General features: G+C 50.0%; 12 protein-coding genes across 12 annotated transcripts; 5 read left to right on the top strand and 7 right to left on the bottom strand.

The window, feature by feature from the left end:
- Positions 1–219: 219 nt before the first annotated feature.
- On the top strand, positions 220–2,059 carry HO133_001395 (uncharacterized protein; the record flags this gene model as incomplete). Its single annotated transcript, XM_037292325.1, has 3 exons — positions 220–526; positions 585–1,947; positions 2,002–2,059. The coding sequence occupies 3 exons, from the start codon at positions 220–222 to the stop codon at positions 2,057–2,059; spliced, it is 1,728 nt and encodes a 575-aa protein (XP_037151744.1).
- A 213-nt stretch (positions 2,060–2,272) lies between these two features.
- Positions 2,273–2,653, bottom strand: HO133_001394 (uncharacterized protein; the record flags this gene model as incomplete). Its single annotated transcript, XM_037292324.1, has 2 exons — positions 2,273–2,364; positions 2,455–2,653. 2 exons carry the CDS (start codon positions 2,651–2,653, stop codon positions 2,273–2,275), a joined length of 291 nt encoding a protein of 96 aa, XP_037151743.1.
- Positions 2,654–2,863: 210 nt separating this feature from the next.
- HO133_001393 (uncharacterized protein) lies at positions 2,864–3,326 on the top strand (the record flags this gene model as incomplete). Its single annotated transcript, XM_037292323.1, has 3 exons — positions 2,864–2,866; positions 2,935–2,997; positions 3,093–3,326. 3 exons carry the CDS (start codon positions 2,864–2,866, stop codon positions 3,324–3,326), a joined length of 300 nt encoding a protein of 99 aa, XP_037151742.1.
- A 229-nt stretch (positions 3,327–3,555) lies between these two features.
- Positions 3,556–5,704, bottom strand: HO133_001392 (uncharacterized protein; the record flags this gene model as incomplete). Its single annotated transcript, XM_037292322.1, has 4 exons — positions 3,556–3,744; positions 3,798–5,112; positions 5,163–5,327; positions 5,376–5,704. The coding sequence occupies 4 exons, from the start codon at positions 5,702–5,704 to the stop codon at positions 3,556–3,558; spliced, it is 1,998 nt and encodes a 665-aa protein (XP_037151741.1).
- Positions 5,705–6,679: 975 nt separating this feature from the next.
- On the bottom strand, positions 6,680–8,031 carry HO133_001391 (uncharacterized protein; the record flags this gene model as incomplete). The annotated part of the gene is made up of 4 exons (XM_037292321.1): positions 6,680–6,989; positions 7,050–7,195; positions 7,322–7,566; positions 7,623–8,031. 4 exons carry the CDS (start codon positions 8,029–8,031, stop codon positions 6,680–6,682), a joined length of 1,110 nt encoding a protein of 369 aa, XP_037151740.1.
- A 775-nt stretch (positions 8,032–8,806) lies between these two features.
- Positions 8,807–9,687, top strand: HO133_001390 (uncharacterized protein; the record flags this gene model as incomplete). The annotated part of the gene is made up of 2 exons (XM_037292320.1): positions 8,807–9,334; positions 9,469–9,687. 2 exons carry the CDS (start codon positions 8,807–8,809, stop codon positions 9,685–9,687), a joined length of 747 nt encoding a protein of 248 aa, XP_037151739.1.
- A 2,389-nt stretch (positions 9,688–12,076) lies between these two features.
- Positions 12,077–12,619, top strand: HO133_001389 (uncharacterized protein; the record flags this gene model as incomplete). The annotated part of the gene is made up of 1 exon (XM_037292319.1): positions 12,077–12,619. One exon carries the CDS (start codon positions 12,077–12,079, stop codon positions 12,617–12,619), a length of 543 nt encoding a protein of 180 aa, XP_037151738.1.
- An 860-nt stretch (positions 12,620–13,479) lies between these two features.
- Positions 13,480–14,165, bottom strand: HO133_001388 (uncharacterized protein; the record flags this gene model as incomplete). Its single annotated transcript, XM_037292318.1, has 2 exons — positions 13,480–13,891; positions 14,077–14,165. The coding sequence occupies 2 exons, from the start codon at positions 14,163–14,165 to the stop codon at positions 13,480–13,482; spliced, it is 501 nt and encodes a 166-aa protein (XP_037151737.1).
- A 616-nt stretch (positions 14,166–14,781) lies between these two features.
- Positions 14,782–15,706, bottom strand: HO133_001387 (uncharacterized protein; the record flags this gene model as incomplete). The annotated part of the gene is made up of 2 exons (XM_037292317.1): positions 14,782–14,856; positions 14,939–15,706. 2 exons carry the CDS (start codon positions 15,704–15,706, stop codon positions 14,782–14,784), a joined length of 843 nt encoding a protein of 280 aa, XP_037151736.1.
- Positions 15,707–17,836: 2,130 nt separating this feature from the next.
- HO133_001386 (uncharacterized protein) lies at positions 17,837–19,405 on the bottom strand (the record flags this gene model as incomplete). Its single annotated transcript, XM_037292316.1, has 3 exons — positions 17,837–18,296; positions 18,960–19,054; positions 19,112–19,405. 3 exons carry the CDS (start codon positions 19,403–19,405, stop codon positions 17,837–17,839), a joined length of 849 nt encoding a protein of 282 aa, XP_037151735.1.
- Positions 19,406–20,517: 1,112 nt separating this feature from the next.
- HO133_001385 (uncharacterized protein) lies at positions 20,518–21,762 on the bottom strand (the record flags this gene model as incomplete). Its single annotated transcript, XM_037292315.1, has 4 exons — positions 20,518–20,620; positions 20,679–20,960; positions 21,022–21,132; positions 21,275–21,762. The coding sequence occupies 4 exons, from the start codon at positions 21,760–21,762 to the stop codon at positions 20,518–20,520; spliced, it is 984 nt and encodes a 327-aa protein (XP_037151734.1).
- Positions 21,763–24,591: 2,829 nt separating this feature from the next.
- On the top strand, positions 24,592–25,668 carry HO133_001384 (uncharacterized protein; the record flags this gene model as incomplete). The annotated part of the gene is made up of 1 exon (XM_037292314.1): positions 24,592–25,668. One exon carries the CDS (start codon positions 24,592–24,594, stop codon positions 25,666–25,668), a length of 1,077 nt encoding a protein of 358 aa, XP_037151733.1.
- Between the last annotated feature and the right edge of the window lie 1,072 nt (positions 25,669–26,740).

The raw sequence follows: 26,740 nt of genomic DNA, 5'->3' as shown, positions 1-26,740 counted from the left end.
CGCTTTGAGGCGCCAAGCAAGCCAAGCATTCGAAAGAACAACTTTGTTTCTCCCAACTTATCGCTGAGACAATACATCGACCACGCTTCCCCCACCCGAGACACCAAAAAGGTCGCAATTCAAGGACGTCTCGACGTTCTGTCTTTCACACTCCTAATCACAGATTAAAAAGGTGGTGTCCATTGAAGCAGACACCGCTTACTGCCCCCAGTGCATCCCATGTCAACAGCGTTTGACGCTCGTCGACGCCCAAGCCTCTGGTCCTACCTCAGCTTCAATTCCAAGCCGCGAAGACGATCGAGCTCCTTGCCCAAGCACGAGACTCCCAGTCCCGACAGCAAAGAAAATACCCCTCCGAAGGGCAGCTGGGGCAGAGCAGGCAATCTGGAGGGCTACAAAGAAGCCTCGATGACGGGTGGGCAAAGGGCGCGGTTGCTGAAGACTGCGGGCTTCATTACTTTGGTCGTACTTCTCTTATATCTTTTCACTTCTAGGGATGGCGCAGGTGTTAGGGATATGGTGCAGGGTATGCCCAATAACAATATATGACCCAAGAAGTCCGAAAGTTCACTAACCACTTCTAGGAGCTCAAAAACCCTCGTCTACTTCTACCACGGATAAGAAGATAGCAGGGCCCCTAGGGACAACGAAGTGCTCGAAGTCCAGCTCGAGGGATAAGCCTCTAATACAGTATGCCTTAATGATTGACGCGGGTAGCACCGGCTCTCGAATCCATGTCTATAAATTTAATAACTGCGGTTCTACACCTGAACTGGAATCCGAGGAGTTCAAGATGACGGAGAAGAAAGAGGGAGGATCTGGCTTGAGCTCATACGGGGATGACGCGGAAGGAGCTGCAAAAAGTCTCGACATGCTCCTTGAGGTGGCTATGAAGACGGTCCCGGACAAGTTGAAAGGCTGCTCTCCAATCGCCGTCAAAGCTACTGCTGGTCTTCGAAAATTGGATCAGAAGAAAGAAGGAGCAAGCAAGAAGATCCTCGACGCTGTCCGCAACCGCTTGGAAACAAAATTCCCCTTCCCTGTTGTCTCTGCCGTAAATGGAGGTGTTGAAGTCATGGACGGCAAAGATGAAGGTGTTTACGCTTGGATTACCACGAATTACCTCCTTGGAAAGATCGGCGGTCCGGACAAGTCGCCCACAGCAGCCGTCTTCGACCTTGGTGGTGGCAGCACCCAAATCGTCTTCGAACCCACGTTCAAATCTCCTTCTGGTGGCATGCCCGAAACGCTTCATGAAGGGGAGCACAAGTATGTCTTTAAAACTGGCGGTACAACTTACGAACTCTACCAGCATTCCCACCTCGGCTACGGCCTCATGGCTGCTCGTGAATCTATCCACAAATCTGTCGTACAGGCCCTGCACGACGCCTCTCCGACCGACAAATCATGGGCCTCGTCTCCTATCTCAAACCCTTGCATAGCGCCAGGCATGTCCCGCGAAGTAAACGTCACCCTCGACAGCGGTGACTTCTATACCACCACAATGGCTGGTCCTAAAGACGCCGCCAGCGCGCAATGCCGTGGCCTTGCCGAGAAGATCCTCTTAAAAGACAAGCAATGCGACCTGGCCCCGTGCTCTTTCGGTGGCATACATCAACCTTCGCTAGAAAAGACCTTTGCGCGTGAAGACGTCTACATCTTCAGCTACTTCTTCGACCGCACAAAGCCTTTAGGTATGCCAGAATCCTTCACTGTTGCCGAGCTGCGAGACTTGACCGCCAAGGTATGCGAGGGGGAAAAGGGATGGGCAAGCTTTGGGGCGGTAGAAGGTGCGTTGGAAGAGTTGAAAGGCCGACCGGAATATTGTTTGGACCTGAACTTCATGGTTGGTCTCTTGCACACGGGTTATGATATGGGCTTGAACAGGGAGGTCAAGATTGCGAAGAAGATCAAGGGTAATGAGTTGGGCTGGTGCTTGGGTGCTAGGTAAGTCAACGCATTCTATCTCATCAAGATGCACGGTACTGACACTCGATGCAGCTTGCCGCTGTTGAGCCAGGAATCAGGGTGGAAATGTAAAGTGACTGAGTCGCATTGAGCGGACGGGACCGTCTGAGCTGGGATGCTGTAATGATTGTGGACTTTTGGAGTATCTTCATGGACATGATCTTAGACCGTCGATGTCATTAGGGGGTATATGAACCACATAATTCCTATTACGACCACTGGCATCCTCCCAATCCCTACAAAATTGCTCGTGTTTTCATGCCATCGTTGCCATCTTCCTTGACCTCTGCTTCCCACCAGCATCTCACGATCCCTTCCCCACCAATTCCTCCGCTTTTCTCTTCGTATCATTCAACGCCCCAGTCATGCCTTCCTTCGCCGGAGCTCCATCGCTTCCTACATAGACAACCATTTCAGTCAGCCTAGTCCGCAAGCTCAAACCCCTCCTCTCGAATCCTATCCGTCAGACTGCGCAGACAAACTCACCCTCCGCATTGCCCTGATCATAAGGTTCCTCCACCGTCCCCTGCCCTTTCTGCCCCGACAACGGCTCCTCGCCCGATTTCTGAGCCGGGTCCGTGCTAAGGCCCGTGGCCGATTTCAAGCTGTCCATTTTGTCTTCGATGTTGGTGACGACGTCTGTATGGCGAAGGGTGAGTAGGTCTTGCGGTGGGAGGATAGACATTGGGAAGGTGTGGTTGGTGCGCTTGTAGATAAAGTAGGTTTGGGCATGACGTTGGAGGGCGGGGCGGGGGAGACGGTGCTCCGCTTGGGGCTTGGCGCTCTAGTGGGGAGAGAGTGATGTAGGTAAACATAGCACTCCTAAGTACAATACGAGATTGGACGATACAGAATTTCATTTCTTCAATAATATTTGCATGGAACAGAACCTACAATGGCAAGCCCTTCCCCTCGCCTCCCTCCCTCCCTCCATTTCCCAACCCTCACTGACACCATCCCATCCAGTCCAAAGACTCCTCCCACACCTACATCCACCTCAACGAACCCCGCCACGCCGACCTCTTCGAAGTACGTACCATCCTCCTCCTCCCCTTTCCCTCCCCATTTTCCCACCCCCCCCCTTTTCCCTCCCATCAACCCCCCCCCAAACTCACCACCACCAGGAATTCAACCGGCCCCCGCACCTCCCCCACGAAACCATCTACGTGCCCCCCCACCACCAGCCGCCGAACCCCGAAGACGAAGACGACGTCGTGCCGGACCAGCACGCGGCCTTTGGCATAACGCGCGCGACGCAGGCGAAGAAGGAGAGCGCGTGGAAGGATTTGGGGTTGGAGGGGTTGGTGGGGAAGGGGCCGAAGGGTGGGGAGGTGGGGATGCCGAAGTTGCCTAGATGATATATTTGCGGGGAGGGGGGAGGAGGGGTTGGATTTTACTCGTAGATTAGATGGGGGATGGGGGATTGGGTGGGGAGGAGAGGGCTGGCGCGTTGGTGGTGGGCTGGGAGCCTAGGTAGGATGATACCCGATGCTCGGTTTGTTCAGGGTTTGAGGTTAGGCTTACGAAGATGGTGGCGCGAAGCGGTGCAATGGCATTTATTTACGATGCTAACGTTACTATAAGCGACTATATCCTCACAATATCCGCCCTTGCTCTATCGAACAGGTGATGCCCGATCATTGTTCCCTCGGCCTGCTCGCGCTCTCGCTCCTCGTCAGTGACTTTCCTTGGGTGAATCGCCAGTTGTGCGTAAGTACCGGCTGCTTTGCGTTTGGATAGTGGTCCTGGGTTGACCACTAGAACGCTTTCGACGACCTACGATGTGGTCAGCTTGCTTTCGCTTGGGGTTCTGGGTGGGCATCGCGTACCTTTGCAAAAGGCGACAGTGCACTAGGCGTAATCAACATATCCGGCCGCACATTCAGCCACTCTCCCAACTTCATATAGCTCACATCCATCGGCGTACCAGTTGCAACACCCTCCTCCGTACCTGTCTTGGGCAAGCTTTTCCGATCAGCAGGTGGGAACAGAGGAAAGAAATGGCGTTGCTGGATGAGATGTCTGGGTAGCCGTGCCATGAGATCACTCTCTTTTGTTCTTCCAACTTTGACTTCCTCGCATCGGAGGTCCCAGAGGACGTCTTGTGCTGATATGCCTACAACGATCTCGTTCAGGGAGATGGTCACAGGGTTGGTGACGACCTTTGCTTGCTTCGGGAGACCGAGAACTTTCTTGTCGAAGGGTTCTTGAGGCCATGAGACGTGCTTGTTGACTGCGTCTCGCACTGAGGGAACGAGTACGATTGTTATGTTGGGCACTTGCAGAGCGAGATGACGAATTGGCGTGCCAGCTAGGATTCTGAAGACGTCGTTGAGAGTGGCCTTGTCGGGCTCGATGCTGGAATCGTCTGGAAGATCAAAGTCGCCAGATGCGAGAAGCGGATGCTCGAGGTCGAGGATTGGTCCTACCATAACGAGGACATCTGCATATGACTCGGCTGCTTTCTCGCACAGGGCTTGCAGTGGTTCAAATGCAAGATTGTCATCTGCAGTGTATGGACCAGAGGAAACAAGGACGTTGAGGGCATGTGCAGGGTTCTCCGAGTTAGCTTCTTCGACCCCGAGCCTCTCGTTCAAGGCATCCATCGTTGACGGCAGAGAAGCCGCTGGTGGCAGGAGAGGCATCTCTAGGACTTGGTTGACAGAAAAATAATCACCCGATGCGTTGATGCCACGAACCGCAACAATCTGTCCAGGAAAGAATTCATGGGATACCGATTCGACTTTAAGAGGTACTCGTAATCCAGCACCTGTCCGTCTTGAAGTCTCAAGCATCAGCGAAGATGCGTTGAGTTTTCCTTCGAGTGCATCCGAGGCAATCCGTCCAACGGCTATGATCTCGCTGGTAGCCCGGTTCGCTGCATTTCCGAAAGCCGAATCTTCGAGATTGTGGTGGACCTGTATTAGAGATTGGAATTCGTCTATCCGGTCATCCAGAACCTCGGATGCTTCCGAAAGGTGCATCGCCATGGGCTTATAAGAAAACTTCTTCAGGTCGGTGTTTGCAGTCAGTCTGACGCGAGACTCGGCTGGTGGCGCGATGGGAGCCTCGCAGGTATTCAAGTGGGGATTGAGGGTTTCGACAATCTGGCCTGCGTTCTGACGTTCTGAGAATGGAATACTCCTTGAGATTGTAAGCAGCCATCCTAACCTCGCGCATGTTCGGCAACTTACTGGACGCTCTTTGTATTGCCGTTGGTCCTCGCATCGCTGGGAGAACTCATGCCATCCGCTTTACTAAATTTGGGGACCGCAGGCGTATCGAAAGTAGCTTTCCTCTTCATTGCGCCATTCGTAGAGCGTTGCGGCACTGGAGTATTTGGCACAATGCCATCCAGCCTGTGTTCAATCAGCAACGGTTGAGTAGCTAGCCTCGAGTCCACCTACATCCCAAACACATCATCCCCCTTCCCAGTATTCCTTGGTGTCGCATATGCGCCCCGCTTGTCCACGCTGCGAACGTGCGCTTTCCCTCTCGATTCTCGCTCTAGCATCTCTTGCAAATCTTTTTTGAATGCTCGAGCAGTAGGGAGGTCGAGTTTGGTCTGCTCGGACCCCATCTTCATGCTGTAGGATTCCCATTTGTATGACAGCTCTTGCGGAGGAATCGAGTGTAGGCGGAGTATGGATTGAAGCTCGCCTAGGACATCGGGAGGCAGCTCAGTCACTGGTGGTATGGCGAAAAGCTCGTTGAGTTCTGCTGTAGTAGTACTCATTGTTGCCTTTTGCAATACAGTGTACAAGTGGATCGCAGTAGAAAGAGGTTATGGGTGACAGAGACGCGATATTTGTCGCGTCGGCATTTACGCGCTCTTATATCCGATAAGGCTGACTAGAAAACTGGATTGCATGTATTATTCGGGGCTGTTTCTGGTCTACTTTGCTATCCTCGATCCAAGTTCTGGCATTCTCGCGTTCTAATATATTTCGAGCACTCCCAGATCGATCCTCAAACGGCTCTATGGGCTCCCCTCTTACAGAGTACAGACAAAAATGTTTTACCGTACCGGCCCGATCGTTCTCTTGCAGCAAAATTCCGACTTCTCTAACTCTCGGGTTTCCACCATCGATGGAATCCATCGAGACATCCGCAATTTTGATGGAGGGTACTTAGTTTGTCCGCAAGTCGTGCTGAGAATGAAGCTGGAAGTCCTCACAAGAGAAGGAAAGCTGCTCTGCGTAACCACATATTCGACCTTCAGCTACTCCATATTAGTAGAGGCTCAACAATCTCCCTGGATACTGCCATCCTAAAATCTGTATCCTCCAAGCTGTGTGAAAGAGATCGAAAATACAACGTCTCAGACAAATCCCGACGACTTTCTGATAATTTGGTAAGAGCTTTCCTTTCAGATTTTGGAACCATTCAATGGAATATCTAAGCCGGAGATATCTGTCTTGGACCTTTGAATGATCTACGAGATGTCCAGCGGTTTTCAGCCAGCTTTCGAAAGTCCTCACATCCCATATCTCGAGCAACAAAATCCCAAGCTCCATAAGTGCCAGCTCTGGATCATTTTCTGGAACATCATGGAGTGTCTTACTCGCCTGATCACTGAAATCTTTTATAATCATCAGGTGTTCGACATCAATGCCTGACACAGTTCGTGTGTGAACAAAGGAGTGGACAGTATTTTTCGTCCAACATGTTCGCAGCCAAGGAGTGAGGATGTATTGGAGCAGAGGATATGCTAATTCACGGCAAGCTTGATGCGATCTTTCGGATCCAGTTGCCTCCGCTCTTCCAGGACTACATCCAAGCTCATAGTCCGCTCGCCTAGTTGCGCAGGTCGTAAGAAATTGTCAGGCGCCTCCATACGCCAAAAAAGCCGGTTGTCGCTTGACAGCTGAAGCACAGGTGGTTGAACTTCTGCAAGTGTCTTGCAAATACTCGTTAGCTCGATGGGCACTGACCCTTCTGGGGGCGGTACTTCACTAGAAGTGATAACAATATCCGGAACTGCTGACCAGGTGACTGACTTTTCTGCGGAAGTCGTTGCCCTTCAAACATATCTAGTGTTCGCCTGTGTGCGGCTATCTCCGAGCGGAGCTCCCACTTACGCCGTATTGCGAAGAACATGAGTACTGTCTTCCTCAGGCGTCAAAATGGATGTTTCGTGCCACGAAACGCTTTCCTGAGCAGCCTGATTTTGCCATGAAAACAGGATAGTGAACCTGACCGCTGTCTTACCAACTCCCGACGGTGCCTGCAGGGCGTGGTATGCTTCCTGACATCGAGGCTCTAGACGAAGCATGGCTCGGTGTCTCTCATGACATTGCCGACTCCAACCACAAGCAATCGCACGAAAAAGAGCATTTGCATGCTTTCGTACCTTATGTAGGGAATTCGCCACCCTGGTTTGCTTGGCTTGTTGCAGCTCCTTATTCGATCTCTGAATCTGATGCAGGTCCTCATTGTCGTCCACGAAATTTTTAATGGTCACTGCTGAGTCGCTCAAACCTTTCAGTAGATCGTCGAGGCTCGCCTCATTCATAACAAAAGCCAACCTCTGACTGAAACGGTAATGGCCCTGATCAGGCTTGTTGGCTTCAAGCAAAACCTTTAAATCTTTCTTATCTACCTAGAAAAGTCTTAGCGACAGAGCCGCAAGAAGGTAGGATCCTTCTCTGTACCCGAGGAGGTCTGAATGCCAACCAGCTTCTCGGCAATCTCCTCGAGATAACTCTCGTATAGACCTAGGGTGCCTTGGAAAGCTTCGAATGCGTCACCAGGCTGTAGGTATTCCCTGATCTTGTCGGCATTATCCCCAGTCCAAAATACGTCGTTGTAGTCCTCTGTCAGTCTCACGAAATCCTCATTCGAGGCCGCGCGGCTAAGTAATTTAGCAAGGTTTAGGTGTAACCATGCACTTTGACCCTTGAGCCGCAGTCTGAGCCTTTCGACCTTTACTTTATATCTCTTCTGCTTGAAGCCAAGAACGATCCCCGTCTTTTCGAGCCCCTTCTTGTACACCGAAAGTGCCTCAATGAGGAAGGGTAAGACGGCCAAGACAAGGCCGGCTGTTTCAATTCCAGTCACCATGACACTGATTGGGCCCACCAGAATGTACGTCTGCGGTAATGGTCACAAATTTGCGTATGCAGATGAAGACTGAGGCTTAGTAAGTCGGAATGTTCAGGTGCGGGGATATCTTGGTCTTGACATAATCTTGCATGACGGGCGGCATCCTAGCAACTTTTGTCTATTATATACACCATGTGCATCTTTGGATGTCATCTAGGTGCCACGTTAACTATCATTCCCAATTCTCTCGACAAGACAGACCTGGCAACACATGGCCTTAATGCTTGGGAAACCTTTCAGGTCGCTTATGAGACGCTCGAAAAGAATGCTTCTATGGCTTCGGAACAGCACGATGCTGCGGCGTTGAGGTCAGAGATGCAGCGGTTTCAGCTTTAGGCTATCAATCTTGGATTGTTCCGTCAAGATCACGGTTCTCTAGACTACCGGCTCAGAGACAACGAAGTTGTGAGGTCTTTTACCAGCGAACTGCTTACAAATTTGATCGGAGCTCTTGAAGGAAGTATGCCTTCCTACTTGAAATGTATAACTAGTACTGATAGAAAATCAGTCGCAAGCATCTCCAACTCTCATGATCAAGGATCCCCGTTTATGGTCTCAGAAACGCCCCATCCTGATGCATTGAGAGCTGAAAATGATGAGTTGCTGTGTGAGAGCAACGATGGAGGGTCTTCCTTTAACCCCATCATGATGGGAACCTTGAAATGACACCAAGGATGAAAACGAGTCAATGCTCGTATTGCATTTGGAAGACGTGACAGAAGCAATCAACCAAATGTATAACCTTGCGTCCCAAATACGCAGCCCTAAATTAAGGACAATCCGTACTGATATTGATATCTACAAGAAGGTAGATGGCGAAATCAAGTCTGAGTACATCAAAATGAGGAAAAGGGCCGAACTGCAGGGTATTGAACAAATCGTGCTGCAATCCCGAAAATTGTTGACTGAGTCTCGAGATGAGGAAGCGGACCTGGAGGATAAGTGCCTCATACAGCGTCTACAAAAAGCGAATCACGCTCGTCGCCAGCTGTTTGAGTGTTGGAGGCGGTCCAAACAACAATCTATTCAAGCAGCATCCAAGGCTATCGAAACCGTACCTAGTTCACAACATCATGACGAAAGGCTGACGAGAGTGCCAAAGCACCACATACCCTCTTCGGTGCAACTCTCTGAGATTTCACGATTATTGTTGTCTTCAGTTCCTGCGCTTCCCAAAGACTATATCCTGAGGGGTAACAACAAATATACGTACTCGGGAACGAGTCCAGGTCTCACTGTTCATGGACTCTCCGGTGAAAAGGTCAATTGGCCAAAATCTCCTGTCGCTGGTCCCTTGAAGGAAGACTTTGAGTGTCTTTTCTGTTTCTATTTCTGTACTCCAAGGTACTCTGAAGGCGCTGCTTGGAGGTTTGTGTCCCATTTTAATATGCTCAGACAAGTCGAAAACTGAACGCTGGGCTAGATCGCACCTCAAGCATGACCTTCGACCCTATGTCTGTACATACGATGGTTGTACCGAACCAAATGTGCTATACGATAGCTGGGAAGAGTGGACACGCCATGAGCAATGCGCGCATCAGCAAAGTATATGGCGATGTCCGGAGCACCCTCAGCATGAATACGTTGAGCTTGCTGCGTACGAAGATCACGTGAGGACTTATCATGCGGCATCTATCCATCAGCAGCTTTCCTCCGAGCTTGTGAAATCCCAGGAGTCCGTTTCGCAAGTGTGCGATAGACCTTGCCCCTTCTGCCGGCTTGAAATTGAGCGATCAATTGATCTGCAGCAACATATTGCAGGCCATCTCGAGTCGATCGCGCTGCTCACTTTACCACATATGGACGACACTGACGAAAATTCCGAAGCAGGAAACGCAAACTCAAATTCAACTAATCGTAATCATGCAGAGTCTAAAGCGGGCGACACTTTGACTGCGCGGAGCCCCTGGTCTTCGTTGAAAATAATCACTCGGAAGGTACTCCTGTCGTGACAAAGATAGAAGCAGAGCTCTTGGAAACCAAGCTCGAAGCTGAGAGAGTTTCATTCGAGTCTATGAAGGAATTCAACGTTGAAGCTCGTCAAGCATACTTGAGTGGATTAGTCGAAAAATGGTTGTCTCGTCTGCCGCGTGAGCTCGGAGAGTATAGCGGACTTCCTTTTTTGGACTCGGAAGAGCAAACAGCTTTTCCTGATCAACAAGAAAAAAGTAGCAGCAGCCATTGGTGCAGGGATGTGTTCCAGCAGAGCCGACCATCAACGCCCTTGGGAAGTACAGTTCAACCATCAGTATCTCTCGGCGAGCATGAGCCAGGAACTATGGCCCGTCTGAATGAAGAGTACGTCAGTCTGATCGAGTTATCATTTGACAATGGTGATATCATCGTGTGACTGTACAAATGCCCTGAAGATGGCAGGTCCAGGTTTCTTTGCTACACAATACGGCCCGCTCGTTCAAGGAAAGAATGTTCTGTACGTCTGGTGTCATGAGTAGTAATCAGAAGTGGCCCTTTTCTAAATCTTCATCGAGTCGATCATCGCACGAAAGCTCCTGAGCTTTGGGCTTGCCTAAAATTTCCTAGTTACGAAAGTAGGTTTATGATCCTCCTGTCCCTTGGGCTATCGCTTTAACGGCGGCCAGCGTTAGGATGAAGTTTTCCCTTGATGGAGATCCTAGGAGGCCGCAAAAGCGACAGCTCAAGGGTTCCAGTAACTCAGCTAGCGGAGAATCAAGGACTGGTGTTGTTCTTCTGCTCTTTCCTAGCCTTGAGATCCGAGAACGTGGTGAACCCTATAGTAACAATTAAGGATTATGATATACACAAGGAAGATGAATTGTTTGCTGGGTAAGAACTTTTATAGCTTGATGTATCGCATGCTCCAATGATTCAGGCGCATCATCGACCATCATTACGAGTACGCTCTTCGGTTGTTCCGCAAAACAGACACTGGCGTTGTGAGACTGCAAGCTTCGGCGCAAACCGGTGCCCTAAAAAGGAATCCAATCGGGACATCATTCATCACCCACCAGATAAATTCTCCCACATGGCTATCGCGTGACAACCTTCATGTAGTTCATATTGTGGAGCTACAACAATACATGTTTTACAGAAGAATACGACCCTCAAAAGACGACGCCTGGCGCATTTGATCTGACCTTCATCATGCACCGCGGTACTGCGCCAAATCTAGTGGACTTAGTATAGATGCTAACTAAATCAGATGCCAAAGACTTCGTGAGAGCCATCAGGTCTCTTCGCAGTGTGGAAAAAAGCCGACATGGAGCAGAAATTGTAGGGAAGCCTGATATCAGTTGAGCTGGTCTTCTCAGCTGTTACATGAGAGCGTCCCGGAGTGCTCAAATCTTCTCCCGGAATCTGGACCTCGTCATGAAGGAAAGTGCGAGGATTGAAAAAGTATCAAAAAGGAATGCGAAGAGCCTGTTTGTTCAACATCCAAGCTTGAACTCTATGTCCGCTGGTATATTGTTCCAGTCTCTGCCACCTTGCCCTGAACTTTGTAGAGAAGACCCAAGTTGTTGACGGTGTCGAGTATGGACATATACTCAAGACCCCATACCTACTCTTCCTCGGCTGAAGTCCCACTCAAAAGAGGCACATGCTCGGGAGATGCTCTAGACATTGGGTAGGAAACGTGTTCGCCAGCGTATCAGGATACTCCTTACCCACGACGGTCTCCCTCAGCGCTAGGGTGGTACAGATGTGGATGGTCTAAATGGCTTTCATCCCGAGCCAAATTTAATACTACCCAACGTTCTGCGACTGTCGCTGGCAAACGTCTTTCTGGCGATATCCCCTTCCTATCCTACTCTGTAGCAGTCGCTGCTGTTCCAATCTCCATATTCAACAATATTTCTATCCACTTGAGCACCGCTCGAACGACCAAAATGGAGAATCTCAAGACCTCCATAGCGCATATCCTTTGCTACTCATTCTTACACTCTGTTATCTCAGCCTTACCGGCAGGGTTGCAGCTGTCCGAAAATGAAACCTTTCTGAGGTTTACTTTGCCCGCCGAATAAGCATGCGCCCGTTAAGAAACGCCTCGAGCCGACCTCTACATACCAGTTCATTCAATCTTGTTGTGGACGGGACCGCAACGGAGAAAGACTACGCGAACAGCACCGTGAGCTTAGACACCCAAGCTGGCTCGTTGAAGAGCGTCAAAACCAGCTTGAGTGTTTCGGGCACAATTTATGATCCAACAGATGCTACTGTTGGGATCCTCTACTCCTGGGATGGCCGCGGATTCGATATGCAGGAAACCTTCGCCGTAGCATCAGATGGTTTGGCCACTTCGGCGCAGTACAACGTAGATGCGACCTGCGACGTTATTCATGGTATCGTTCACACAAGTGCAGGCTTGGGACCTTTGCAATTGAGATGTGGTCTCCTGATGAAGGCTTACAAGCTACTAACTCTCAGGGTGATGCTCAGACAGAAGAGGTTTCAAGATATGAAGTTTCTACTCGAATTGAATGAGATGAGAATCGGAGAAGGATATGTCTTCAAAATATCCCTACTCTCCTTGGGCAATGGCACAGAGGGGATAGCGGTGGCGAAGTGACGCCCGGGACGAAAGGCTTTCTCTTCAGTCCGAGTCTTAGAGGAGAGGCTCACACCCAAGCGACCCCGGGCGGCTATTACACAAGCCTGAACGCAATATTCCAATTTCTAGCTTGCGGTATTATGCAGATCCTCCCTCTCGAAGCCCGCTTTTTCGCAGACTTTCCCGCCACCGGCATTCAAGCACAGCTCTTGCTTCTACCGTGCAGGATCAGTCCCATGCTCCTAGAGTAACGGCGTTCATTCGGAGGTTCGTGGCCTGTCTGAGAGCAACAGCTTGGCCATATCATCTAGCCGGATAACAATTCTACCCTTGCGGGATCGACCGATTCGAAAACTCCGACCCTTTTGAGTACACATCAGTTCCTTGCTTGGCTCAGCCACGCATAAACCTACAATATGGAAACTATCGCCATTGTCAAGGTTGCGTCACGAACGCTCGGTACCTACGGTATGGGGAATCAGAGGGGAGCGTATCTAGCGCGTCGGCTTCGTCTCTAATTGGTTTCTGGATCCAGTACAGAAAGCCCTTTCGAGGCTCGTCTCTTTAAGTTGCACATCGACTAGTACTCACGGGGTGTATGCCCGAGGCTTCCAAAGCAAAACTCGAAATGGAAGACTATGGACTAATGAGACACCTTTTGATTGGAGCATCCTGCATATACTCCACTCCCCAGAAAGACTTGAAAGTCCTTACGCCCGTAAACGCATGAAAGCACCGTAATAGTATGGGCAATATACAGCGTCAAGATATGGCGCTCATGAAAGCTATTTTCCTTACTAATAGGTCCAAGGCGTGTAGCTTTGACTTGACAAGATACGTCAATGTAGAACAATGTCTGCCAAGAGATATCTCGCATCCTATAAATCCAATTCCCAGGGATCACTGGTACCTTCTTCTATCTCCCAGCCAAAGCCGTCCAGCTCCCTCTCGCTCATCTCTCTACGCTGCCCCGCCGGAATCCTCTTCGCATACACCTCAACGGTCATAAGCTCCTCCGGCAACCGCGGCTTCCCATCGCTCGTTCCCTGGCGAAGTGTCAATCTGAGGAACGGACGTCCGTTGTCGTCCAGGCTCGTGTCTTCTTCGAGCACGGGAGCGTTGGATGGGTAAAGGAGGTGGATCTCTCGGTGTATCGGGTGGTTCGTCGATTTGAAAGCAAATAACCCTCTGTGAACCGCGTCCTTTTCAATATCGTATCTGCAGTCGAACTCGGCCGCCCACCTGCCCCAGCGGAGGTACACTGTGCACGGAACGGGTGATTCTGGTAAACTGTTCCACGTTAGCGAGATATAAGTCTGGCGATGATCAACTAGGGAGATAGGGGGCAATACTCTGTTCGTCCTGGACTCAATACGATCGTGATGGAACCTTCTTTGAGAGCTCTAGCTTCTTCAACGTGTTTGATGAAGTATGGCTCGCCCTTGACGGTGGTTACTTGTAGTAAAATTTCGTACCTGATTTCTTGTACTCTTGCCTCTTCGGCGACGGCTTGCTGCTGCATCTTGTTTTGTGAACCTGGGTGGAAAACGTGAGAAGAGAACATTGCAGCGGTGAAAGGTAGGCACTTGTAAAGCACCTTGTTGGGAAAGGCGCTCGTTTGCTTCCGGGCATGGTACACGTGTTTGCCATCTGTTCGTGGAAGTGCGCGAGGCATGTAACGACAACAGGCAAAATACGAAAACAGAGTCGATCGTGGAACCCCACGTACATGCTCGAGACAGCAACTTAAGCTATTTGCGATCGAAAACGCAGCTAACAGCCAGCAAATCTTGTCACGATTATCACTCGCTTTCTTAATTTCTTCCGAGGTTTTCTGCTTCCACAAATGATAGGAGACTGTGAACTGCTCCCCACCAAACCTCCCAATCTCTCGTTCGGCTTTAGCTCTCTCCCTCTCATCATTAGTTGTCCCATAGAAAAAGACACATCACAAACATACAAAAGGCACACATAGGATGTAAACAAGTGGTTGAGCCCTCTCACGCTGGGGATAGCAAGCCTAATTAGACCTAAAAGAGGCCGGTACAGGGATACTATCGTACCCAAGCGCAAATATGGGAGGCCTGGGCCGTCTTGTTTGGGTCTGGTGGAATGAATGTTTGGGAGTAAATGGTTTTAACTCAACTTCTCTTGACAGTGTATCTCACTTGATGTGAAGGCTATTTTGCAGTAGGAACATTCTCGCCTGGGAGTATTAATTCAGCTTTTGCAGACTCACAAGTCTCGCCATTAGGCTGTATAGGCATTTGATTTCGAGGGTTTGCCACCCCACGGCACTTCCCGACATCTTCCTCAACGACACCACTACACTCTTACCACCGCTTCACCCGCCTTCTCCACTAGATCGTTAGGCTCCCCCTTCACCAAAAGCGCATTTCCCACATGCACGCCATCGACGATAACGCCAATGATAAGCTCTGCGAACCGTCCTTGCTGTAACAAAAACCCTGGCATCTGTCTCACAGTCTCGATCGCCCACCTATACTCGAAGTATGGTGGCCGTGTGCGTATTAAGGTTGATTCGAAAAGCATAGAGACGTCCCACTCGGCACCGGTTCTGACAACGGTATATGCTTCTAAGGGGTCGGTGTTAGGTACATAGGCGAAGGCTAAGAGGACCGTGATTACGGTACCGAAAACATTTGGGGTGGGAAGACTTTGGCTGTCTGGGCGAAAGTAGAAGCGCGGGGTAACGGCTTCAAGGAGAGTGTCGTTGGTGGTGGTGATTAGCGATGAGATGTTGCCAGATCCACCGGGACTTTCTGCTGTCGGAGACAATACGTCAGTAGTGTTTGCCGATGACTGATACCCCGGTCGCTCAAAAAGCACCTGCGCAACCACTACATTGTCCCAAAAACAGAGAATCTTAGCATTTCGATATTCTCGCTCTCTTATCACGCGGTCCATTCCGAAAAAGATGCACAAAAGCATAATTTCATTCAAAACATCGGTGGCTGGCTGCTGAGGCTCTATATCAATGACCACGTCTGGATAGCCTTCTGCGTGAAACTGCGCGCCATAGCTGCGGGCTGTTTGGTCTTTCAATGCAAGCGTGGCGAGAGCTTCGACGCCATTCATAAGCATAGACGTTGGTCGGAGCCGGACATTCCCGAAATCAATCTGTGCGTTGAATCGCGGATTGTTGAATTCGCTGAGTGGTGTGACATTTGCGAAATCGGCAAGCGAGGAATTGGAAGGGCGTTAAAGGAAGGATCTCTTCGGAAGGTTTAGTGCCACTGCGTTTGCGGTGGGAAAGTACGAAAGGGCTGCAATCCAAAACATTGTGCCAATGTCTTCAGAGAAGAGAACCTCATGTTGCTATGTCCTAAGAGTGAAAGTCTTCTCATGGGTAGCCTGTTAAATAAGGGTCTTTATGAAAGCAAGCGTGTCGACAGTTGCTTGTGTGCTTTGCACTTTGGCGCATACTGCGCAAGAAGATATCGCCTATAAGTTCCGCGCATTTAATTTAAGCGTGTGAGACCGAATATCCCGGTCGACCCTTTCCTCTTATTTGTATCTTTCCATGGCTCCAAAATCATGCGGATATCTTTTCCTATTACTATGGGTAAGCACGATGTGGCAAAGGCATTCCTATAAACCTTTGCTATTGCTCTCGCTCATCATTATTCCCTTCTAAACAGCCATATGTGCTCCTTCTTGTAGTGCCGCCTTCGGCAGTCCTGATTCAATGCATTGCCTTTCGCTGCTTGAAGGAGATTATCACTGCAGCCTGCCATTTTCGCGCAATGACCGGCAAGACCATTACTTTACATCGTCGACTTCGGAAAATGGAATCAGACTGCACGATATTTCAAGAAAAAAGGCGCAATACACTCTATGTTGTACTGTTCGCTATTCTGAGCCAGTAGTACGTCATACATGCGTTTGCATTCTCCTCTTCCAGGCTCCTAACGCTTGCAATCGCGAAGCTGGGTGTAAGTAAGGCGGCTCTGCTACTCACCTATCCATTTGGCTGTGATAGCAGCGCCTTTGGGGCCGTTGCCCGCGTGGGAATAGGTATTGCCACACAGTGTTTTCCGATAGTCGGCCCCACCAGAGGGGGATGGGATCTCGCAGGTACGAGAAATCATCTAACAGCACAATTACAGGAGAAAAGAAAATAGAAAGAGAAGAGCATCTGAAACCGAAAAACATAGAAACCCCTGACTGATCGACTTGTTTGACTCCAAGACTAGGTCGCGATGGTACCCTAATCTTCGCCCTTTTCCAATGGGGCTTGGCTGTTTTCCTAGCTCTGTGATGAGACTGCAATTTTAGCCACGGAGGCCTGACTCAGCGGTCGAGGTCAAGCGCACGGGGTGGGAAAGCGGGGCTCGCGGGTGACAGAAAAGCCTGCACACCCAAAATCTGCAAATCAAGCACAACTTGCCAACGAAAGGGCCTATTAAGGAACGTCCGCTCCGCGATAAAGGAGAAAGAAGCAGAAGTAGTAATTCCTACCGCAACAACTAACTTGTGAAGGGTGTATTGATAAAATGAATTCCAAATACTAAGGTGGGAGGGTTGCTTGGTATGTGCAGGCTTTTCTGTCATCTGTGAGGGGGGAAAGAGGCTTAGACGCACGGCGCATATCGCTACAAAGCCGTTGCCGCAGGATGGCGGCAATGCGGAGTCGAGGGTCTTCGCGATGCGCCGCCCAAGGTCGCGAAGATGCCGAAAGAGAGGTTCAAGACTCTGGTGACTAGTGAAGAAGTGTGTGTTGGGCTGAAGGGGCTTACAGAGCTTTGTGAGGCGAGAAGACAGGTCGTAGAGAGTTATCGGACTATGACGAGAGGGAAAGGGAGGGAGTGGCTGGGTCTGCATTAGAACGGCGTGAAATATGAGTTAGACATGAGCTGTCTCGGTTGGAGTCAGTCGGTTCTTGGGTAGGCGAGAAATTACGAATAATTATCGATGATTGCGAGCATACGAAAACAACATCGCGTCATCATTGCAAATAGATCGCCCTTCGCCATTGCGAGGCCGGGGAGGCCTCCTCTGATGCCGAGCCGAGAGAAAGGGTCTCAACAAAGCCATTTGGGAAAGCAGTGCATTCGCAGAGTAATGGTTTTTTTCGTCATCTTTTAGTATCATATATGATCAGCTGGGTTTTGCCAATCACCAACTGTGTTCCTCCCGTGACGGGGAAATCGTACCGAATCGTGGCTCTGAGAAATGCCAAGACTATGTTGTAGCTGTGTCTGCCAGTTACTCTTATTGCCACATATAATACTGGACCTTTGCCCTCTCGGCGGCAAGATGCGAGAGGGCATTCCAATTCATCGTCAATGGTCCAGAAAGCCCAGGTACTCCGTAACCTTGAAATAATATCTCGCCTCCCATGGCATCCATCAGAATGTTTCCTTCAAAGATTGTCGCGTCATCGTTCGCAAAATCCAGGTATCCCGTGTTGCGACCCTGAGGGTCAAATTGAACGGCACCTAACATGGTGTTATACCCACGCCATTGAAAGTATAGCCGGCGAGGATGGCTACTCTCGATCTTCTGACGCTTTACTGGCGCGTCTAAAGCTGTGTCGATAGGATTGTCTGGCTCGCCGCCCGTATTGTAATCCGAGTCCTTGCTACGTCCGGCTGCTCGCTCGTCGTCGCTATCCTCTTTATCACCGCTCATGTCTTCGCTATCACTCTCGTCGTCGGTATTCTCCGCATTACTAGGATTAGTGTTCTAATCTCCATCTTGTAATAGCTTCGTAACATCTTCCTGCGTTTTACCGAGCACCATCAAGCCAAAAACAATTCCAAGGTCGAAGATAGCCAGTCGTCCACTCCGGATAGTTCGTAGACGCAGCTGCTTTGAAAGAACTGGCTAGTCGTGCTGGATGGCCTCGCATTTCACGACATATTTCCCGATAAGATTATGTGTCTCGAACGAGCTATCGATTTTCGGGTTAAGAACCCTCGCTCGATTATGAAGTTCCTCCACATATTTATGGTGACTTATCATCTATCGATCCCAATCATGATTTGAACGTAGAATTCCACGTCCGGGAGATTGTCGCATATCGATTTGGTGTGCCTTATTATTGACCCTTGCTCGGTCCCAACCAACGACCATTACGTTACTTGCACCTCCCAATCCTCCATCTGCCATATGCAGACCGCAAACTCGCTCTACTCTCCCTATCAAAGCTATAGATTTATCGGTATACCCAGGCAGCAGGATCAAATCCGGTGTCTTGGTCCGGTCTGGATTGCCGTCCCCGTCGAGAAAGTATTTCCAAAGGAAGAGCGACGCATTACACTTTACTTCTTCTGTCGGAGTTACGAAAGTCTCGAATTTTTGAATTCGTTTCGGTAGCTCTTAAGCACAAAACGCTTTTATTCTGTCACGGTAATCCTCTATTATACTCTTGTATTGTTCCTTGAGGGTGGACTTGATCTTGAGAACTTGGGGTGGAACCGCATCGCACTATAAACGTATTAATGATGCTACTCGAGGTGAAGTTACTAATATAGATCTGCTTACTAGCCCATAGGCGACACTTATAAGTAGTAGAGCTTTCGCCTTTAAGGGGTCAATATTAAGATTGAAGTCGATTCCATAATGCTGTAACTGAGCCTTGATCCAGGGTCTATCAATCATACTAGCATCATTTCGAGCCGACTTTCTGGCCTTCTCACTCTTCAGCGATTCCGGGAAAAGGAGTCTTTTGAGGCATTTTCCACTTTCGCGAAAGGTGTCGTTGATACGGAAACCACTGGCTCCGAAGGAAAAGGGACCTTGTGTTGCATCCTCATTTGGATACCTTGGTTTGGTCATTGGACCCTCCTCGGCTAGGAACGTGGTTGATGGCATAGAGTATACAGAGAGTAGCCTCCAAAGTATGAGGGGAGAATGTGATCAGAGACGGTGTATTGACATTTGTGGTTGACAGGGTTTTGAAAAAAGGCGAATGTAGACTCCAGCAAAAGGACTACCAGACTTAGGCAGAAGTAGTCGTGTTTGGTTCAAAGTTGCTGGAGACCGTCGGTATGCCAGGGAAAGTAGGTATAGTAGCAAAGAGTGGGATTGTTGAATTATGACAAAACTTTGGCTAAGGTACCTTAAGGTACACTATCTCAAGGCTAAGATTAGTGCTAAAGCTTGTTACTGCCGAGGTTTAACCGACAAGGCGGGTCTCATTTTGATCAACCTTCAATATTTTCTATCAAATACTGAGATGTGCGCCTCAGTACAAACCCTTTCTCTATCCTACAACCATTGTCAGTCCAAGCTTGCAGTCTCGCTTCAGGAGGAACCAATCTACGACTCTGTGAGTATGATAAGTACCGCAGGGGCTCGTGGCTCGTCTGTAGCGACCGCTACTCAAGCCGAGGCAAATGGGGAAACCCTGGTCTACTCTGATGTACGTGGAGATGAGACTGCATTGGCCGATACCTGTATCGTAGCGATGCCATTCCTGGAGACATCTTGACCCATAGCCCTCGCCGACGATGATGAGTTTTGGTAAGATCTCGTACAAGATGGAGGTAGAGGGGGCTTCACCGGTGTCGGGCGAGTATTTTGTGGTTTGCTGCTTCTTTACTGCTTGGGTGAGTAGTGGAGTTGATGTGGGAGAAGTGGGCGATGGGAAGCGATGAGGTAGAAGTTGATGGGCTATGACAGCGTGGAAGGATGCTAAGAAACAGATTTAGATTTTCAGGGTGGTAGGTATGGATTTTGGATGATTGTAAAGGGTAAAGGGACTCAAGAGACAATGGGACGAATGCCCTCAAAGTAAACCCGTAGCGAGTTTCATCTGCTTTGCTCGACAGGTTTTTCTTCTTGCAAAGCACATACATGTTGTACTTCCCGCGATCATCCTCCTTTGTCTCCCCGACCCCCGATAGCACCGCGCGCTCGAAGGAATTGATTCTGCGTACTGGTCTCTTTCAGAGATTCTGGAGGATGCCAGGCTGTATGTTCTCAAGCTTCTCAGCCAGTTCGGACCATACCCTCTTCTGCACCTCCTTATCCTGCAGTAGAGGTGAGCGCCTAGATGAATCGTATCAGCTTGCCTTCTACACCAGAATCAAGTAGTGCAAAGACTTACTCCCCAATCGTACAATCATCTAAGAATTGCCCATGCGTCTCTTCTCCACCCTCAGCGGCATTGACAGTAGTCCTACTACCTACTTCCGTTGAACGAGCGAAGATGGTTCTGAAGATCTTGAAGATGAAGAGCTTGAGACCTGTCCATTCACGCATGACTTCCGTGATGACCCAGCCTGGGTTGGAATGGTTGACGACGACTTTTCCTTTCTTGGGAGACGCGGTGATTTGTTCGGCTATCTCTTGGACGGCGTACATTTCGAGGAGCTTGGAGAGATTGTATCTGGAATTACAAATCAGCACATTGTTAACAAATGTCGACGGCGCAGGCGTTGTTGTTTTACCTGTCATCCATTCTAGCCTTCTTCTCATCTGCGAGCGCCTCAAAGATTTTCTCCTCTTCGCGCTCAGGAAACTGCGTCATCCAGTGGACGAAAGATGTCACAAATACAAGCCTAGCGGAAGCAATGGGTCAGTTCTTCTCTCTTCCTTTCCTTTCAACGCAAGGGCGTGAAATAGAAGAATAATTGAGGGTCGCAAAGGTACAAGGGCTCTCTGCAGCAGGAGCGTCTCAAATCTTGCTAAATGTTTGCATACCGTGGCAGCGTGTTGAACTTCGCACCCGTCTCTCGCAACTTGGGCAGCAATAACAGTGAATGCAGAATGGGGCTGACAACATTGGTAGTAATGCTCGACTCGTTATCTTCCATTATGGAGAAATTGAAGGTCACGATTCCCGCATTCTCAACCAGGATGTCAAGTCTTTCCAAGCCTTGCGCACGCTTTGCGAAGTGCTTGACCGACTCATAGTGAGCAAGATCAAGCTGCCACACTTGGACAACACCGGTACGTCCTGTTGCTTCCTCGATGGATCTCTTTGCCGCCTCGCCCTTTTCGAGGTTGCGAACTGCGAGGATGACTTTGGCGGCATCGAGACGCACGAAGTGGCGGGATGCTTCGAGACCGAGGCCGGCGTTGCTGCCTGTGACAATGATGGTTTGACCGGTGTATTTCTTGGTGGGGTAGGGAGGGATGGAGAAGAATTGGGAGCGCAGGAACGCGATGGGAGATTGCATGTCAGGCATCTTGGGGGTTTGGTATTGAGTATTATAGTGTATTTGCTTGTGTTCGTGCTAGACGTAGAAAAAGAGAAGTAATGGTGGTGATGTTGAAGGGGCAAGGCGCTTGGAATGTTAGGCGAGGCAAGTGACGAAGAGATATGGAGACTGTGATACTTTGACGGACTGGGAAATGGAGCCTCTTTATATATTTCCCGATATCATTGGTGGCTTCATTATCACACTTTGATCACAAATCTTTCTAATCCCGTCGGACCAAGAGATCGTCCGAGATTCTCGAGATTCTGCAGGGTCCCATCCATCATTTCAAAGCGCGATCCTAAGATTATCAGTCACGTGATGTCGATCTGCAGATCAGACAGATCTTGACATTGATGCACTAGTCTTGTAACTGAGTACAACCGCTTTTCCATCCTCATCGCATGTCTTCTACACAAGACTCTTGGAGTTGAATAGAAACATCCCGACACCAGCCAGGCACTCCACTCTTATCCTCTTTCTCTTCCCTCTCATTTCCCCTTTAAAACATATACGCAAGCAACAACGCAACAACAAGTCTGCACAAATGCATGCAACAGCGCGAGTGCCTGCGATAGTCAATGTGATGCTGGTGCTGGAGTTGACGCGTACCAGGCCTGCCTCTGTCGAGGCGGCTGTCTATGTAATGCAGAACTCTGCCTGCAATGCTGCAAGGTCGCCGGCGATAACTTTACTGTTCTTGCATTCTGCGATACGACATATCACATAGCCGCTGGACGTGTATTTTCATTCTGCGGTATAGCAAGTCAGTTGTTCTCCTTTGGTGCACGTGGTGAGCTAGACAGATCAGAGGTAAGGAGAGCCCGAGAGGCCAGCGACCATTCATGCTTGTTACATACTCGATCGGAGTCTTTGTAGACTCCGAATACTGACCGACTATCCCTCTAGGCAGTGTTAACGCCTGGAGAATCTTGTTTCGTGTACGGTGACGGCGACGATGGCAACGCGACTTCCACGTATGCATCCAACTCACGGATTCCCATAAGCGTAGAGACTTTCATTGATGGCCTGCCTCCACTTACGAACGTAACCGTCTCCGTATCATCTAGACATCTGGGACAGCTGGTGCGACGTCCGCGTCATCTTCCATAGCGTCTACTTCGACTTTGAACACGGGTCAACCAAGCGCGCCTTCCGAGAAGAGCGCCGCTGACCGAATCCGGCCAGCTTTTGCAAAGGTTTGCATGCATTTTGAGATTCTCCACGACATGATTTTGACCGTCGTTGCTGAGTTCCATCCTCTACTGAACAACTATGCTTCTACTCGCAGTACCGCTCGCGCTGCTTTATGAACTCGGAACCTCACACTGCCTCTTGGGGTGGCCTTATCGTGCTAATGTCTTGGTCGTTGCACTAGTGCAGTAGCACACTTCTCGTTCTATCTACACTACGAAGAGCATGAAAGCGCGGAAATGGAACGGCTGGTGGCTTGCATTCATCACAGTATCGCCAGCCAAAGAGCGAAAAGACTAGCCAAGTATTGTTTTCCGAGCGTTGCAGAGAGACGCAAATGGAAAAACAGTGGAGGGCCAGATTAGAGGTATTTGGACAGAAATGTCTTTTTTTTAGGGAATAGAAGATAGCGCCAGATGATGTAGTTCCGCAGAGCGAACAGACGCTATGGTCTGCGAAACTTTCGGGCGAGAGATGAAAACTCCCAGGAAGCCATTTCTCTCATTCGAGGAAGTAACGGAATAGATATATATATGACAACTATTTCCAATATATACAACGCGCTCCCCATCCGATTATACATGACCTTTGAATCAAACGTTATTGCAGGTGGTGTTGTCGCCACCGCAGCAGCAGTCGTTGTCGCTGCGGCCGACATTGTCGTTGCAAGACCCCCAGAACCACACGATGAAACGAAGCAAGTCCGGTCGTAGAATTTGCAAGCGGCTTGCCCAAGATATATAAACCCCCCCTCAACCAGACCCGTGGAATACAGTCCACAACCATTCGCAGCAGCGGTAATGCCGTACGCGAAGAATCTGCAGTCCGTATTGGCTAGATAATACCCTGCGCAATCGTTGCTTGATGTTGCAGTGCAGGCGATGCAAACGCCGGCTGCTATGGACCTTTGCGTGGCAATTGCAGCACAGCTGGCTGGGAGATATGAAATGACAGTAATGGTCTAGAGCATGGTTATCTGAAGAGAGGCTTGTTGCAGAAGTAAGACGTAAGGCTATACTGAACGAGATATTTCAAGCAGTACGGGAGAGTGTATAAGAGAAGGAGGCATTTTCAGGAGGAGAAGAAGTACAAGGTATCAGACGAGTTTCCAGGATCGCCATTCCAGCACGAGAAGGGATTTTGAGTGTACGAGAACATGAGGCTTATGCGTCGTCAGTAAGTAAGAAAAATTATCACAACATTGAAGAGATGGCTAGTAAGGAACAAAAACCGCAACGCAACATCGACAGTAATACAAGGCTCTGAAGCCATGATGCAGGGATAGCTTCAAGACATACGACTATTGCAATCATTCTGCCAGTGCCTGCCAGTCTGGCAATCAACATCGATGATTGAAAGGAAGGAATACCTTCATCACTTGGAAGTTTAGCTCTTGGACAGAGTTCGCTAGCGTACTCGCTTGTGGCGCAGATCTAACCATTTTGAACCTCCAAGATCTTGGCGTCTTGACCCTGAATCTAAGGCTGAGTTGAAAAACGGTGTGAAGCTCCCTCTAGACATTGATCGAGTGACTGATCGAGACCCTGATTAAATTCACGACAGAGAGAGAAGAACACTGGCAAGCTTTACACGACATAGAAGACAGCGAAAATCGCGTACGCCATGGAGCAAGAGACGCTGAGGCAGGATGACATTGGGCATGATAAAGAGGCCAACGGTCACATAACAGAGGTCAACCATTCGCCTGCAAACTCGAATACTACATTCGATGGCTCCAATTCTACCCCGTTTATCCAGCCTACCGCCAACTCCCACCCAGCACCTCCAAAGACCCTCACTCCAGACCAAGAAGCCAAATACGCCTCCCTCCTCTCGATCGTCCAATCATGGACCGCCTTACCTACATCGTCAACCCCTTCAACAGCCAGCAAAACCCCTCTATCCGACAACGAACGCCTCTGGCTAACACGCGAGTGCCTCCTTCGCTACCTCCGCGCATCGAAATGGAACGAAGCCCACGCCATCACCCGCCTGCGAGCCACCCTGGTCTGGCGCCGGGAATTCAATGTCGAGAGCCACACGGCGGACTACATATCCGAAGAGAACGCGACGGGCAAGCAGGTCATCTTCGGCTACGACAACGAAGGCCGACCCTGCCTGTACCTGAACCCGCACAAGCAGAACACGAAGGGGCGGGAGAAGCAGATGCAGCATCTCGTCTTCATGCTCGAGCGCTCCATCGACCTGATGCCGCCCGGGCAGGAGACGCTGGCGATCTTGGTCGATTTCAAGCAGAGTCGAAAGGGCGAGAATCCTTCGGTGGCGCAAGGCCGGCAGACGCTGTCGATCCTGCAGAATCATTACCCGGAGAGGCTCGGCAACGCTTGCGTGAAGAATGTGCCGTGGATCGTGTGGGGGTTCTTCAAGCTGATCAACCCGTTTATTGATCCTTTGACGCGAGAGAAGATGAAGTTCGATGTCGATATGAGGAAGGTCGTGCCGCCGGAGCAATTGATGCAAGTCTACGGTGGGGACGTGGAGTTTGAGTATGAGCACGGGGTCTATTGGCCTGCGCTGAACACATTGGCGGACGAGAGAAGAAGGGAGATCAGGCAGCGTTGGGAGAGTGCGGGGAAGAAGATTGGCGAGAGTGAAAAGTATCTCAAGGGCGTGGGGGTCGCCGTTGGCGGCAGTGGGGAAGCGTTGGAAGATGGGAAAGCGGGGAGCGCCGTTATGTGAGGTACGAGGGTACCAGCACGGGCTTGGGAGTCGAAGTTCGTATTCGAATGCATGCGGGGCAGGAAAGCAGATAAACGGAATCCTTCATGCGAGCATCATAGACTATTGTCTCACTTCAGTACTTGCAGGAAGATTGCTAGCTTTTCTTCCTCGGCGTTGGCAAGAGTATAGACCGCCATGGTTTTTCCACATCAGCGCTGCGCTTTACTGCTGCACGTCTCTTCAAGCCACGATTTCACGCAGCGCAGCGAGCAAATGATCCGGACGGCATTACATAGATGAGAATAGACTATCTTTACACTAAACCGCCTACCCAAGCCGATCGGCCATTCCTCTTTCTCGGATATTTATCCACAGGCTAGAGACGTGCATCCATGCACGGCACGACGCATTCCCGACTCGAAAAAAACTCGTTCCACGCACATCGGCCGTAAGCGCCAACGTCGAAGCGCTGCATCATGCGCGAAAGCAAACAAGCAAACAAGCAAGCAAGCCAGCAACTTCTTCCACGCTAGCAATACTTCTTCCACGCTAGCAGTATACCCAGATCTTAGGACGAAGGTAAGCATCGAACGAAGCAATGTGGACTACGAACTCCAATCCGTGGGCTCATGCATACACAGCCTGCACCAGACCATCATGAATGACGCAGCGGTCAAAAATAGGCGAATTGATTTCCCCACCGGAGCCTAGACAATCGCTCCACCGCACCTTTGCACGCTGCAGCGGCCGTAACCCCAGATGGTGGGAGGGACCCAGGCTCGGAACGCGGCGGTCCCGGCGAAGGCTATCTGTGGGTTCATGCATGCTCTGGACCAGACGATCATAATGTTTGCACTTCGAGAAGGGGTGGGGTCTGTTTCCCCACCGGCGCATGCGCCCAGGCGTCGGCTTAGCGGGGCACCTATCACGACGGGGAGATGTGTCTAGGGCCGAAGGAAAGAAGGTAGGAAGTTTTCGGCATCGCTGGTTCATGCACGTGTCCTTGCAGTTGAGATCGCCAGCGCAATGGCCAACTCGGACGAGGGTCGTGGAGGGCGATTGTTAGCTGACGTTGGCGATGAACGGGTGC

The sequence above is a fragment of the Letharia lupina genome, assembly GCF_014066315.1.
Source record: "Letharia lupina isolate WasteWater1 chromosome Unknown contig_12, whole genome shotgun sequence".
In the NCBI taxonomy this organism is placed as follows: Eukaryota; Fungi; Ascomycota; class Lecanoromycetes; order Lecanorales; family Parmeliaceae; genus Letharia; species Letharia lupina.
This window is presented reverse-complemented; position numbering and strand designations above follow the sequence as displayed.